This window comes from Lepidochelys kempii, chromosome 8 (genome assembly GCF_965140265.1).
Source record: "Lepidochelys kempii isolate rLepKem1 chromosome 8, rLepKem1.hap2, whole genome shotgun sequence".
Taxonomy (NCBI): domain Eukaryota; kingdom Metazoa; phylum Chordata; order Testudines; family Cheloniidae; genus Lepidochelys; species Lepidochelys kempii.
This window is the reverse complement of record NC_133263.1, coordinates 102,598,278-102,612,576: the sequence shown is the minus strand read 5'-3', so window position 1 is coordinate 102,612,576 and position 14,299 is coordinate 102,598,278. Positions and strand designations below refer to the sequence as shown.

Below are 14,299 nucleotides of genomic sequence, written 5' to 3'. Positions count from 1 at the left end.
GTACCGCAATAATACGTTCTTCTTAGTAATGGCAGTTCTGGTGCTGTAGCCCTTACCCCGGCAAGACTCCACATGAAAGCCTCAGGAAGGCCTGGAAGTCTGCGTGACCCTTCTCTAACGCAAGCCCTGTCAGGAGAGATGCTGGGTAAACTGTGAAAACAATAGGAATCCACGAATATTCGTTTGCATTTTTTTAAATGCATTTAAGAGCACCTGAGAATTCCAGCTTCATGCACACAGCTGGGAAAATTGGTCCCTAAGACCAATCAAGCCAGTAACTCAAGTAGCCACCGAGACACAGACACTGGGGTTTTCAGTGGGGATCAAACCCCTTCCATTGCAGCTCAGAAAGTAACACCTGAAAGTGTATAGCAGGCTGCTAAAGGGAAAGCATCTGTGTTTGAGAGTAACAGCCGTGTTAGTCTGTCTTCGCAAAAAAAAAAGGAGGACTTGTGGCACCTTAGAGACTAACCAATTTATTTGAGCATGAGCTTTCGTGAGCTACAGCTCACTTGGTACGTTTATGTCCCCATTACTGCTTCACTTTAATGTGTTTATCCCCACTACACCACTAGGCTATACAGAAGTGCTCGTGTCCCCATTGCAGAGGGGAAACTGAGGCAGAGAGACTAAGGGACGGGAAGCCTGTGAAAGAGCAAGGAGTTGAACCCTGGGTCTACCAAGTCACCACCAGAACCACTGGGCCATCCTCCTTCATGTGATACTCCAGTGTGACAGATGACCAGTACCAAAGCACAGCCATGCACACATTTGAATGAATATTCATGCACATTTACCCTTTCCCCCCATCATTTTCCAAGCCCCCTAAACATATATTTGGGGCAACTGGTGTAAACTGATATCACAGGCACTATCCTAGTTTACGCCAGCTGAAGAGCAGGCTGGTGTAGCTCTTAAAGAAACAGATTCCACATTAATCACAGTGCAGCCTGTGAAATGCCGCAGCACGACAGACTCTCAGCGGGGATTTTCCCCCAGGGACGTCAGACCAGCTGGTGGATTCTTCATCTTAGGACAGATCATTAAGCGCATCTGAATGAACACCAGTGTGTGTGGGGGGAAGCACCAATAGAGAGCAAGAAATCTCGGTAGGCTGCACCGAATTCATTCTTACCAGGCAGCAGGAGCATCCCTCAGCCTTGCCAATGTATCTGCATGGTTTGTTCTGCGGACACGTCTCTGATGGCTGGTCTTGGTACTATGCGGGAAGTGGTTACCACAGCACCTGCAGGTCTTTGCTTCACTAGCCCCTGCCATCGACTGCCTGCCTGCCCTTAAGTCTCTGATTTTATACCCTGGAGAGGGTTCCCCACCTACGTTGCTCTTCAAGGGATAGTGCTATCCCATTAGAGAGGCAGACAGATAAATGGTTTTGTTCTTCAACGATTCGGGTGGAAGCTACCTCTCCCATGCTGCAGTGACTTCCCTTTAAATAGAAAAGCCCCTAGACTCCCTTTCAGAGGCGACACCGCTCCATCACCATCTCCGGGTGACATGAGGAGCTCTGGCATATCCCAAGCAGAGGGAGTCCAATGAAGTTGCTCATGAACTAGGGTGATGAGACACTTTCGAGTGGGACATCTCAGTTGGAAAACAGGGCAGGGGGAAAACAGCCTGGATCCAATGTGGCTGGCTGACAAGTGGAGCTGATTAAAAAAGTGTCAAAAATGTACCTTCTTTCATTTTCAAAGCATGGAATTTTTCCACCAGCTTTATTGGCTGGACTGAGATGGTTCTGAGGACATCCTATGAACCTTATCATAAAAGCTCAGGTGGAACCATGAGAGAAGGACAAGAATGATGGACTTGTTGTAGTTCAGGTTGTCAATTAGGACCTGGGAGGTCATTTCCAACTCTGCCCCAGCTTGGCAAGTCACTTTGTTTGTCTCATCCTTCAGTTCCCCAGTGGGACATTGGGAGATACTAATTATTTTCTCCCACCCCTTGTCTGTTTAGCTTGTAAAATCTCTGGGCCAGGAGCTGGCTCTTCCTATGTATCCAAAAGAGGGGGCCCTGACATCAGCTGCACCTTTTAGATGATATTGCAATGCAAATAATAATACCGAGATGGGTGGGATTGGAACAGGTGCTCCCACATGGCTGTTGTCCTGAAAGAGGGATGATCGCTATTGATCAAGACCACAACTTGTATGGAGCTGCACTAGCTATTTGAATGTACACGCTCAGGTTAAACAATCATATCATTTCAAACGTGTGTCCTCACTCAGGGACCAAATCCAGAAGTCTTTCCTCAAGTAAAACTCCCTTTGGAATAAGACGCAAAGGGCCTCTTTGGTGGATAGGGTGTTACAAAACATTTCTCTGACTGCTTCCCTTCAAGCTAAGGAAGATGGTGACATCTGAGCAACTAGACCAGATCAGCTGTGAATGAGACTCTCTGAACAACAACAGCTTCCAGGTGTAAGGCCCCACAGGTCTAAGACCCAGGCCTGCAGAGCTACCAGGCTGCTGACATCTCCAGAGTGCCACCCAGCAGCAGCTGTAACCAATTTGCACTCCACTTCCTGGACACTGGTCTGGACATAGACCATGGGAAGTCCCACCTCAAGGTTTTGACAGATGGCAGCCTCGTGGCTCCTGATTGGCTCTCTGCACTATATAAACCCAAAGGCCACTTCAGGAAGTGTCCAGGAAATAGTGTGGATCTCCTGGAGTTGCCATGACAGTTCCTGCTTCTTGATCCTGAATTCCTGGCTTGGACCTTGGCTTGATCCAGACTTCGCCTCCTGACTCGGACCCTTGAAACCTAACTTAGACTCTGATCTTTGGTATCGACCCTGGCCTGGAACCCGACTACGAACTCCTCTGCTCCTCCCGGCCTCAGGTTTGCCCCTGCTCTGACCCTTGGTCCTCACTGCCCTAGTCGGGATCTTGACACCCAGGTGCCACATCAGCACATGCTGCAGTTCTGGGATGGGAGCTGGCCGCTGATGAGAATCAAAATAACGAAGCGATGGTTTTAATCATGGAAATGTTTCTTTCCCCCTTGATGTAAAGTCAAAATGGAATCAAGCCCATTGCCTTTGGGACCACATTGAGCTGTGGGCAGGAAATATTGCACGGTGGTTTTGGTAAGGGTCGGAGATAATATTTTCAAAATGTGGTATCTAAAGTGAAACGGGTTTAAGTGCTTTGCTGGGTCAGTGTCACAGAAGCGTGCTCTGTCTCTCTCTGTATGGCAGTAGTTAATAGACACGGTGGCAGTAAAGGGCACTCAAGAATGTTTCATAGTTCCTGGAGTTTGTAGGGCACACTGCAAATGGCATCCTCTCTCCAGATCTTTACCTCTGGTCTTAACACTCAGCAGCACCTTGTAAGACCACAAGCCAAAGTGCCCAGATCATATTTTGGTCCATGTTAGGTCTCAAGAAAAGACAAACAATGGAGATAACTCAACACCTTCTATTGTACCAAAGAGCGTAGGATACATCTGCTTTGAAAGCCAAAAGAATCTTTTCTTCAGGCATTGGGTGTTTACACAAATACCACAGGCCAAGAATTTTGAAGAGAGAGAAAATCAGTGAGATTTGCTGGGTGCTTTTGGAAATTAGGTCACTTACTGAAGTGCCTAATCAGGATTTAGGCTCCTCTCATTGAAGATCTTGACCAAGGATGTTAACCCCCATGTCCTGACTCAATTCCAATCTGGGTAAAAACTAAACGCTGCTGCCCTACGAATCACTCTGCAATTTCAGTTGAATTCCCTCGGCTTCTTTACATCATGACCTCCATTGTTGGGCAACATTGCTGCATCTCATTGAACAGCTGCTGCATTCCTCCCCCAAGACAGCTGCATTTCAGCAATGGATTATTACTATTAATATTTATTCATATGAAGTGGATCCCTACTCTAGATAGCCTGAATCTCTCCAACAGAGGTGTAGTGAGACTTAGAGCTCCCTAGATGAAAAGCACTGTAGAATAGCCAAGTGTTATTTGTAATGAATAATAAATACTGGGGTTTCGGGAACCAAATATACAAGTTCCTTATTTATTTCTATTCTCTTGACTTTCAGTACATACCAGCATAAGGGAATAATGCCGAAGCAGCAGCTCTTCTGAACAATCAGGTTAAATGGAATATATTTATTTACTTATTTTAATATTTCTATTTTATTTTCCCGCATGGAGAGAGACTCACCGGGAGAAAGGCTGCACTAAGTTAGTGTTTCTAAAGGCAGCTGCCGTTTGGAGAAGAGAGGGTGAAATAGCTGTGAGCTGAAGGGCCTGGCAGGGCACCGGAAGCTGCTCCGTAATCTTAAAGCTGTTCTTCTCACCTGCTTTTATAAGTAAAATCTTCCCAGAAAGTTTCCTTGGGCAACTTAAAAAAATCCCTTTGCATTAAGCAGGTTGGGATTTTACACATGGAGCTCATTTCACAGCTCCTTCATGCTTAGGAAGGTGACATTTCCTCCCAGCCAAAATCCTTTGGTTGTGCCTGGTGAAGAATTTCCTCAACTAGGCAAGTTTTCAACCCCCAAATCTCTCTATTCTTCCCCGGATCTCTCCCCCACCCTTCCCCAGATGCCTGTGTTGAGCTCAGCACAGAAGGAGCTTAGCAGAAAGGAGATACCACCCTCCCAAGCAGGGCATTCACATGTACACACACACATCACACGTATCCTCATGAATATAGTCTATTCACACACGAAGACAGCATACCCTTCACCTATGTGCACGCACGCATCTCCGCCCCGTTGTTAATCTGCATGCTCACCCTCACAAATATCACATGCCACATTCACATATGTAGGTAGCTGTGGATTTTCTCAAGGTCCATATAAATTGCTGATGCTTTGAATCCCATTAAGAGCTTTTTAGAGTCCATGGCACCCTGTGGCAATAAGGCCCACAGGTTAATTATGTGTGGTATAAAATTATTTCCTTTAATCAGAAGGCACAAAGCCCATACACAGTGCTGTATACAGACACGTTCCATGGGTAAACACACCCAGCCACATATGTATGCCCCGTACAGCCTATTCCTGTCTTCCCCAAAGGATTAATAATAATACACTAAGTGCAATTATACAGCACTTTACATCTTCAAAGGTCTACACAAATATTAACTAACTGCATTTCGCATCACCCCAGGGAGGTAAGGAAATTATGATTATTTCCATTTGATGTGTGGGGAAACTGAGGCAGGGAGCTGTGCTGTGAGTGGAAAGAGGCCACAGGGTGACTCCCTGTCAGAGCTGGGATTAGAACTCAGGAGTTCATGATGCCCTGTCCCATGCTCAAACCACTAGACTCTGTTGACCCTCGGAAGAGAGCCCCAATATTTCCAGAGGATGGATAGAATATCACCTTACGCCATGGGTTGACAGCCCCTCAGGAGGACACTGTATGCAGCCCCGTTGATCTCAGTGGAGTTGTGCAGTATGACTCAGGGCAGAATTTGTTCAGTAACATACACACCTAGAGTCAACAACGGGAACAAGACCTAGCCATAACTCCTGCACAGGACCTAGTGGCTCACGGGTGTTAACCATGAGCTCACCTGGGGTCTTGAATTTATTTTCCAGATATCTCTCTTGCTCTCGTCATCACAGCCCCTCACAGGATGAAAGAGATATTGACAGAAAGCAGAGAACATCTTCAGAAAGGAGTCTGAGGTTAGATATTAGGAAAAGCGTTCTAACTATAAGGGTCGGTAAGCACTGGAACAGGTTACCTAGGGAGGTTGTGAAATCCCCATTATTGATGGTTTTTTTAACAAGTTGGACAAACATCAGGCAGGGATGGTCTAGGTATACTTAATCCTACCTCACTATGGGGGGACAGACTAAAAAACCTCTTGAGATCCCTTCCAGACCTATATTTCTATGATTCTGTGATTCACCCTCTCCTTGCAAATCAATTGCTTCCAGCACTTGGGTTCAGTACTTGACTCCATCTGCATTGGGAGCCTTGGCACGTGGTTGTTTGGGGAAAACAGTTGTTTAACCGGGAGCATCATGCAATGGTTTCAAAAAAAGGAAGATTTGGACACATCTGATCTCTTATGGAAGTTTGTTCCTGCACAACTGTTAATTACCCGATAGGAAATGAACAAGAACATTGCAATCAACCTTCACATCAGCAAGTCCATTGCAGAGCACACAGAGAAAAAGGTACTGATCTAGTGGAAGAGACGCCGTCAATCCTCGTGATACTATAAAAGATTGACGAAGAACTTGCTGCATGGGAGGAAAAGGACGGAAATGGCAGACGCCTCCAAAAGGAGAAAAGAGCAATCATCCATATTTTAATGTGCCTCTCTTTTCCAGATTCCACATTTCACGTACATATAAATAAATAAAAAAAAATCAACCTTCACATCAGCAAGTCCATCTGGAATCACACAAAAAATCTCCTTGTCTTCTGCAGTGCAAGAAGGATGCTCAGATTTACAAATGATTTATTCACAGCCCATCACGGAGGCAGACAGATGGACGTGGACAGCAGATAAGCAGGACATTAAATGCTTCAGAAGAACATAGCAGCGATGTCCCTCCCTCCACCCCAACCCCACAAACAACATGTCTACACAAACAATGTCACAGCTCACTACAGAGTGCAGCAGCTAGATAACGACAGGTCATTGGGTCAGAAACATATGGGCCCTCAGCATGAAGGTACCATTAGAACATAACATAAGAACAGCTATAATGGGACAGACCAACGGTCCATCAAACCCAATGTCCTGTTTTCCGCCAGTGGCCAGGGCCAGGTGCCCCAGAGGGAATGAACAGAACAGGTAATCACCAGGTGATCCATCTCCTGTCACCCATTCCCAGCTTCTGGCAAACAGAGACTAGGGACACCATTGTCTCACTGTTCCCTTGTCCCCCTCCCCATGCTGTTTGTTGCATTTGCCTTTTGTCTTGTACCTAGATTGTAAAGTTAACTTTACCATGGGGCAGGGACCATCTCTGCATTACATGTGTGTACAGCTCCGAGCACAATGGGACCCTGATTCTTGGGTAGGGCTTCTAGGCACTACCGCAATATGGACAAATAAGAAAACACTAAGCTGCTCATGCTCCTATTGACGTCCATGAGAGTTTTGCCACTCGCTTCTATGGGATTAGTAGCAGGCCCTAACCGGCTTCCACTTTATTGCCCGTGACACCTTGTATGATACATTTCACAACGCTGATCTTGATCCAAAATACACCCTCCAATGAGATTATTCATTTTTTGAAAACGGGAAGAGGGAGAAGTATAATATACTGGTTGACATTGTAATTTGTCTGCCCCAAGTATCTGGGGCAAACAATCCCAATAACTGCGTTGATCTGAACAACAAAACAACCCCATGAAATACATTTAGGCCGTGGGGTGATGTTCCAAGAAGACTTGGTAGCTTGGTGTTTGGGATCCAATCAATTGCAGATGGATATTTTGCCTTATTAAATGTATCAACAGAACAGCAACCAAAACTGATGGAAATTTTTAGCCCAGACTATCAGATCTCATGTGCCAAAGGGGAATTTGCTGTAGAGATATTAAATACAATCAACTGGATGTCTGAGATCTTACCAAGGACGTTAACTCCAAAATATATCATATGGCGCTAGGCCTGAGCCACAAAGCCACATGCAGATTCAAACATTCCCAGAGCTCAGGAGTGTTTGGATCCACCCAGTTTTCTATCTTGGGTGCTTTATCTGGCCCCCATCCCTGTAGCAGCTGAGCACCTTTCCATCTTTAATGTATTTGTCCTTACACACCCCTGTGCTTTGGGAAAGATCTATCGTCCTTACTGTACAGATGGGGAACTGAGACACAGACAAGCTACATGACTTGTCCAAGGTCACACAGGAAGTCTGTGGCAGAGCAGGAAATTGAGCCCAGGTCTTCCAAGTGCCACATTAGGGTCCTGACCTCTGGACCATCCCTTCCCATCTGCAACAGCCTGCTATAAGGGCAGTTGCTATAGCAAGACTATTGTTGGACGGTAGTTATGCAGACCCTGGTGTTGGAATTATTCCAGAGCCGACTGCAGTCCAAGTGCTAAGTCAGTGGCCAGACTAAACGAAAGCAGCATAGTATTTCCAGCACGCTAGGCTTTTCTGTATATCCAAAGCTATTGAAACTCATGTGGCTTCTATTGACTCAATGGCCTCCCTTGGGTCTCTATCAGAGGCCTATGAATTTGTCCCCGTTTCCACTGCTATCAGCACCCACCCCATGTATCATGCCCTACCAACCTTATGATGGTGACTAGATGGGCCTGTCCGTGCTTGACACCAGATAAAGAAAGTTCCATGCTTTGCACCTGCTAATCTGTTTGCTTTGTCTCCTTCCGTCAGCCCTGCTGTAATCTTGCTTAGTTAATCCATTCACATGGAAAACGGATCTATTTTGAATTCCGCATGCAGCTAATTGCTGCAGGGGGAGGAGTAATCTGCCAAGAGTCAGTACGGTCTAAATTAAACTGCAATGGAATTATGCCTTGATATGGTTGACATCCAGTTCTTCAGTTCACACCTACTGCTGAATGACGCCCAACTGTCATTGGCTGAAAATCCTAGTCAAAACTCTTTGGGACCAGGACTGTGTTTTATTCTTTGTTCTGTAAAGTGCTGGGGTCCATTCATGACAATTGGCACATGCCTATTAATAATCCAGTGAACAAGAAATGATAGGAAGTGGCTTCCTCCAATCTCATCCCTGCTCTTAGAAAGACCTCCAAATCAATGTTCACCAAGGTCCTGATTCAACACTCATTAACTCCACGGGAGTCTTTCCAGTGGCTTCAGTGTGCTTTCAATCGGGCCCCAAATACTTCCTCTCTCTTCTGCCTAACAACTCTTGAAGTTACATAGGTGCTGACTTCCTCTGAAAATCCCGTGAAGTGAGGGACTCACCTAGGCTGCTGCCCGTCCCCTCTAGAGAACAGAGCGCTGGCAGGAAAAACACAAATGGGTCTGTTCCCAGGGCTGATCGGTTTTGCGAGAGAAAAGTGCACCGTGCTCACCTTAACCCTTCGAAGGCCGGCGTTCCCCAGCCCAGGCCAACCAAACCAATGCCCAGGAGAATAGGGGTGGCGGGACTGCAGATCCCATGGGAGTTAGCACAGACTAAGGAATCCGACTGACACATTCGAACCCTGACAGCAACACGCTGTGCTGGGGTACTCAGCGGCAGCTCTGAGGGGGTGCGTGGGACACGTGCATGTTCCTCCCCACGATCGCAGCATGGTCTGTAAGTGGAACCACTACATGGCACCTGTAACTCACATGCAGCGGTTACAGTCAATTTCACCAGTAGAGGGCGCTCTCTTCCCCTTTGCTCTCTCTCCCCTTCCCTCCTTACTCTACCTCCTGCTCATGAAAAGCCTGATCCATTGACGTGTGTGGAGGGGGCCTTGCATTGAGCACGATGGGCTTTGGATGAGGCTGGACGGGCACCTGTTGAAAACGGCTTCCCTGCTGGCTGCTGGCTTGCGAAATGCAACGTAGGCAGCCCTCTTGGAATCCCATGGCTGCAACTTGCGCTGCCCCCTACTGGTGTGTGCTGTGCACAACATTAGGGGACCGGCGGCCCCTCGGCACGGCCCCGTCATCTGGAAGAGCTAGTTTGCAGCGCTAATAGCTGGCTGCATGGCACAGCATGGTACATTTCTTGTCACCTTGGTTTTGTTGGCTTGCTGTTCTGAGCAGGACCGTGTCCCGGGGGGACCACTGACACAGCTTCCTTTGCCTAGGTGTACAAAGGGAAATGGATTCAGCTCCATCTGTGACCTGAAAATCCTCTCTTAGCTGAATTAACAGCACTGAATAGCACCCATATTTTAGTGGCACTGGGGATTGGCATTACCGCACAATAAAACACCAGGAAAGCCACCAGTAATTGATGCAACTGGAGGAGGACAAAGGAGGGTGCAAATTGCAGCTGGGTTGCTAGCCATGTAACAGGCCGAAAGTGAGGCTCTGCAGGGAGAGCCAGAAATAATTTGAGGATGGGATGGTCTGACACGCAGCAAATGAAGCTGGCTTTGCGGGGCCAACATGGGAGATGAAGACTTCACTCATCTAAGTGATGGACATATGGGTTCTTCCCTCTTTGGAGCAACGCGACACGTTTCAAAATAAGGTCCCGGAGAACAGAAACTAGATTGAGAAGGCAGGAGAATGTAACAATGAGCTTAAGGAGAAACAGAGGAAATAAAAGGGAAGGGGGTGCAGGGGTGGTGTTGGAAAAGCTCTGGCCTCTGTGATAGTCCCATAAATGTGCAGATGCCATAATGCTAGATTTGCTCCTCAATTAAAACTACAGCAGCAAATGCTCCTCCAAGGCCACTGATCTTAAAGCCCCAGGTCCATGCCTGAGCGCTGGACTCGATGACCTTTGAGGTCCCTTCTAGCCCTACATTTCTATGATACTAATAGAGTAGGAACAGGATAGTGGTCCTTTAAATAATTATTGAGCCCTCATTGTCTTCCATATTTCTGTAGCTACCATACCTCTGCCACAGCATAGGTATGTGGTTAGGCCTGACATGTTATATACGTTGGATCACTTGGTGATTCCCTGTTCTGTGCACTCCCTCTGGGGCACCTGGCATTGGCCACTGTCGGGAGACAGGACGCTGAGCTAGATGGACCCTTGGTCTGACCCTGTATGGCCGTTCTTTATGTTCAGTGGAGCTGGCTGTGAATTTTGCAGGGAACGTTTTTTCCATAGGAAAATGCCGATGCATCAAAATTTTAAATTTTCATGGGCAGTGGTTGGTTTTGACAAATTTTTCAATTTGATTTTTTTTAAATAAAGGTTTGAAATTGTTGCAAGCTTTCATTTTGGCATTTCCTAAAGAAAAACGATTCCGGTTTTCCCATTCAAAATGACTTTTTGTATCAAATTTTAAGCTAATTATTATTATTTTGGAAGTATAAAAATGATCACAATCTAAATGAAATATTTTGATTGATCCAACCAGTTGTTGGGGGGTGGGGAGGGTTCAGATTGTGAAAATGGTTGAGATTTTTACTTTTTGTCCCATTTCAGGACAGAATTTTTTTTTTGAAAACTTGAAAATGTTCATGGAAAAACCCGTTTCCTGACTCACTCTAACATAGTAAATGCAGTTATTTGGCCTGTGTCTTTCCATATTAAGTATGTTGTGTAAAGAGCAAAAGACAAGACACATCACTATCCCTCACTGAGAAAGGAGGTCTTAGAAAACTCTCAGAGATTACATGAAATGCTTCCCTTAGGAGGGAGATCTGGCAAGCTCAAAATCCCATGGAACCTGGACATTAATGCAATGTTGTCAACTCTCAAGATAGTAATATCTGTCTCATACTATTTGATGTTTTTCTGAAAGTCCCAGCTCCTGGAGTCATGTGAATATGTGAGAATCTCAGCTTTCTTTTTAAAAAAAAAAGTCTGTCTCTTTCTCTTGGTTATGGAAAAAAAACCAAAAACTTGAGAACATGTCTCTCAAAGGCTTAAAGCCCAGAAGGTGATTAAACAGAATCCAACGTTAATTATTTGTTAAAATAATCTCATGCTGTCTGAGCCACTCTCGTGATTTGGAGCAGATGTGACTCCTGATTTTTGAACATTTCGGGTTGGCAATACTGTCAGTGAGCAAAAGGAGCTACAACCCCCACCTCTAAAACATCCTGCAGACCCTTCATTTCTAGAGTACAGTTCTGTCATCCTCTGCTGCACCGTGCTCTGCTCACCTCCAAGAAAAGTGGACTGCAAGGAGCCCAGATTAATGCTGCTCACCGTGGCATTACCTTCCATTGAATTGTGTGTCAGAAGGAAGCAGGCTGCATTCAGCAGCTGCTCCCCAGCAATGTTTTTCTACCTGCTACAAGATCCATCCTATTCCCAAATCCAGGAAGTTCTGAGCATCCAGAGTCAGATGGAAACCTTTCAAACACAGCAGCAGGCAGCATGGACACCACTTCCTCCCTTCCATAGATTCAGGGTCCTCTCCAGCAAATATCCCTTCCACCCTCCCAATGCCTTACAACACAGGGAACCATGGTACCCTTATTAAGGGAACATATTCTCCTCTTACTGTACACACACAGCTCATATCAATGTCAGTGGGATTTACAGTCATTTAAAGAGAGGAGATGCAGATCCCTTTGGTCATCTTCTAGATCAGTTGGTCTGTCTTCTGGCAAGTAGGGCTGGCTGGAGAAACCACAAGCCAGACAGAGCCCATGGAATAACCAGTAACCTGGTGGTCAGGGCACCTGCCTGGGATGTGGGAAATGCAGTGTCGAGTCCCTGCTCCAAATCAGGGACTTGCACTTGGTTCCCCAACATCCCAGGTGAGGGCTATTCTGGTCTCTCCCTCACCAGAAATTCCATCCTGGACCTGAGAAACCTTCCTTAAGAAATTTTCACTGAAACCAATGCACTGAAAAATTCCCCACCAGCTTTAACAATAAAGACAATATGGTTATTTTCATTCCCGAATAAACGCTGACTCTAAGTAGACATGTCCAATCCAGGTCCAAAGTTCCCCTCAAAGGGGGTTCACGTGCATCATCTTATCTCGCTCCATTGCTGTTGCTCAGTGGAACCTCTTTCCACATGACTCCAATTCCTTTTCCAGTAGGTCTATGGGTTGCCCCTTCTGATACTCTCCACCCATCGCAAGGCCTGGCTAAACCAATCACCTGCAGCCTCTACATACTCAAGCACAGCTGACCTTTCAAGCGATGTGGCGTGTTAGACAGCAGGACTCAGAGCAGAATCTAAATTATGCAGGAGGAAAGACGGCTGACGCTACCCGCTGCACTTGACATCTGCTGGCTGCTAGAGTTAGAGTGGAAGTCAAAAAAGAAAGGAAAGGTTGAGACAGGATAAAAAGTGGAAGTTACATTTTTGTGTTGCACTTTAATTGCATTAAAGTAAATTTATTCTTCCTCAAACCCCCAAAAGCCTCGTCTCAAAGATCTGTAATTTCCCAGCAACTAGGTGGTATCAATATCTAATTACTGCACTGGTCATTTTTATTACATTAAATAACTGCATCCCTTCCAAAAAGAGAGACCTGTAATTTGTTAGCACTCTGTGGCATTGAATTCTAATCATGACTTTACTTTTTTTTTAAAGTTGCACTAAAGAAATGAATTAATTCCAAAAGAAGATCTCTAATTTCCCAGTAGCTGGGCCACATCGATTCCTCGTTACAACATTGTTTCTAATCACATTAAATAAATGCGCCCATTCCAGAAAAAAGCTGGAATTTCTCACCACCGTTTCCAATTACCATGTCATCCCTTTCCTTTCTTAACTGGTTTTTAAGATGTCAGCATATCAGTTGGCCACACAAAAGGATTTCATAGGCTTGCTGCTTCCTAACGGCTGTATCCATCTGATCATGGCATGCCCAACTGTGGTGCCCACCTGGCTGCTAATAACCACTCTGACTTGACTTAGGATGTCATAAGGTCTCTGGGCAAGTTCAGCTGAATTGACTCCCCTCCTGCTGTGTATTTTGCCACCGGCCCGTTGCCATCCATTGTGAAGAGTTTGCAGGTCTTGGAGTTCTCATGGACGGGCGTGGACTTTCTGGAGGAAACAGGTGAGTTGGTTGGGCTCAACTGCACAGCGGTGGTGTCCTGAACCGTGTGCTCGCTGGTTTCTATCTCGAAGGTCATGTTGCCGGGTTTGATGAGACCGATGTTGGAACCTGGCTTGGATTTTCTCGACCCATGGGCAGGTGGTCTCCGGCTACAGATGCAGCAGGCCCCGAAAAACGTGAAAGCAACCACCAGCAGGATGGGTCCAATGATGATAGGGGGGTTGTTCATGGGGAGGAAAGTCCCAAAAGCAAACGCTCCCACCAGGGTGATGTTGATCCCGGCAAGCATGATGCAAAGTCCGCAGGCGCAGCAGAGAGCAGGGGATGGGAGCCCCTGGGGCCTGGTCTTTCTCTGGCTAGGTTTCTGGGACAAAGAGGTGCTGCTTTTTTCGCTGAACATGTTGATACAAGTCTCCCAGGGGATCTCGCACCTTACTGAGCACACATGGCATTGGTGAGATGATCGCTGGGCTTGCGCTGCCTTGAATTTCCTGTAGGAGGAGGAAAAGAAGAAAGAATGTAACTGCTCACTCATTATGTGGAGGGATTACCCAGGGACCTTGGGAGAGAGCAAAGGGCATGAGAGGGAGCTGCCTGCGGGAGACTTGACGCCTGGAGCAGGTTTGTTAAATGAGCCAATCAGAGACACCGGGCGTGGGGAGGGAACCGGACGCAGCTGGGGTTCCTTATAAGAGAGCTGAAGCTTTTCTT

General features: G+C 46.3%; 1 protein-coding gene across 1 annotated transcript; it reads right to left on the bottom strand.

The window, feature by feature from the left end:
• Positions 1-12,413: 12,413 nt before the first annotated feature.
• TMEM275 (transmembrane protein 275) lies at positions 12,414-14,074 on the bottom strand. The gene has a single exon (XM_073358276.1). The coding sequence runs from the start codon at positions 13,986-13,988 to the stop codon at positions 13,440-13,442; it is 549 nt and encodes a 182-aa protein (XP_073214377.1). The 5' UTR covers positions 13,989-14,074; the 3' UTR covers positions 12,414-13,439.
• Positions 14,075-14,299: the final 225 nt, after the last annotated feature.

Bases quoted from the DNA above. Each gene is read 5' to 3' on its own strand.
- TMEM275 (XM_073358276.1), bottom strand. From the start codon at position 13,988: ATGTTCAGCGAAAAAAGCAGCACCTCTTTGTCCCAGAAACCTAGCCAG.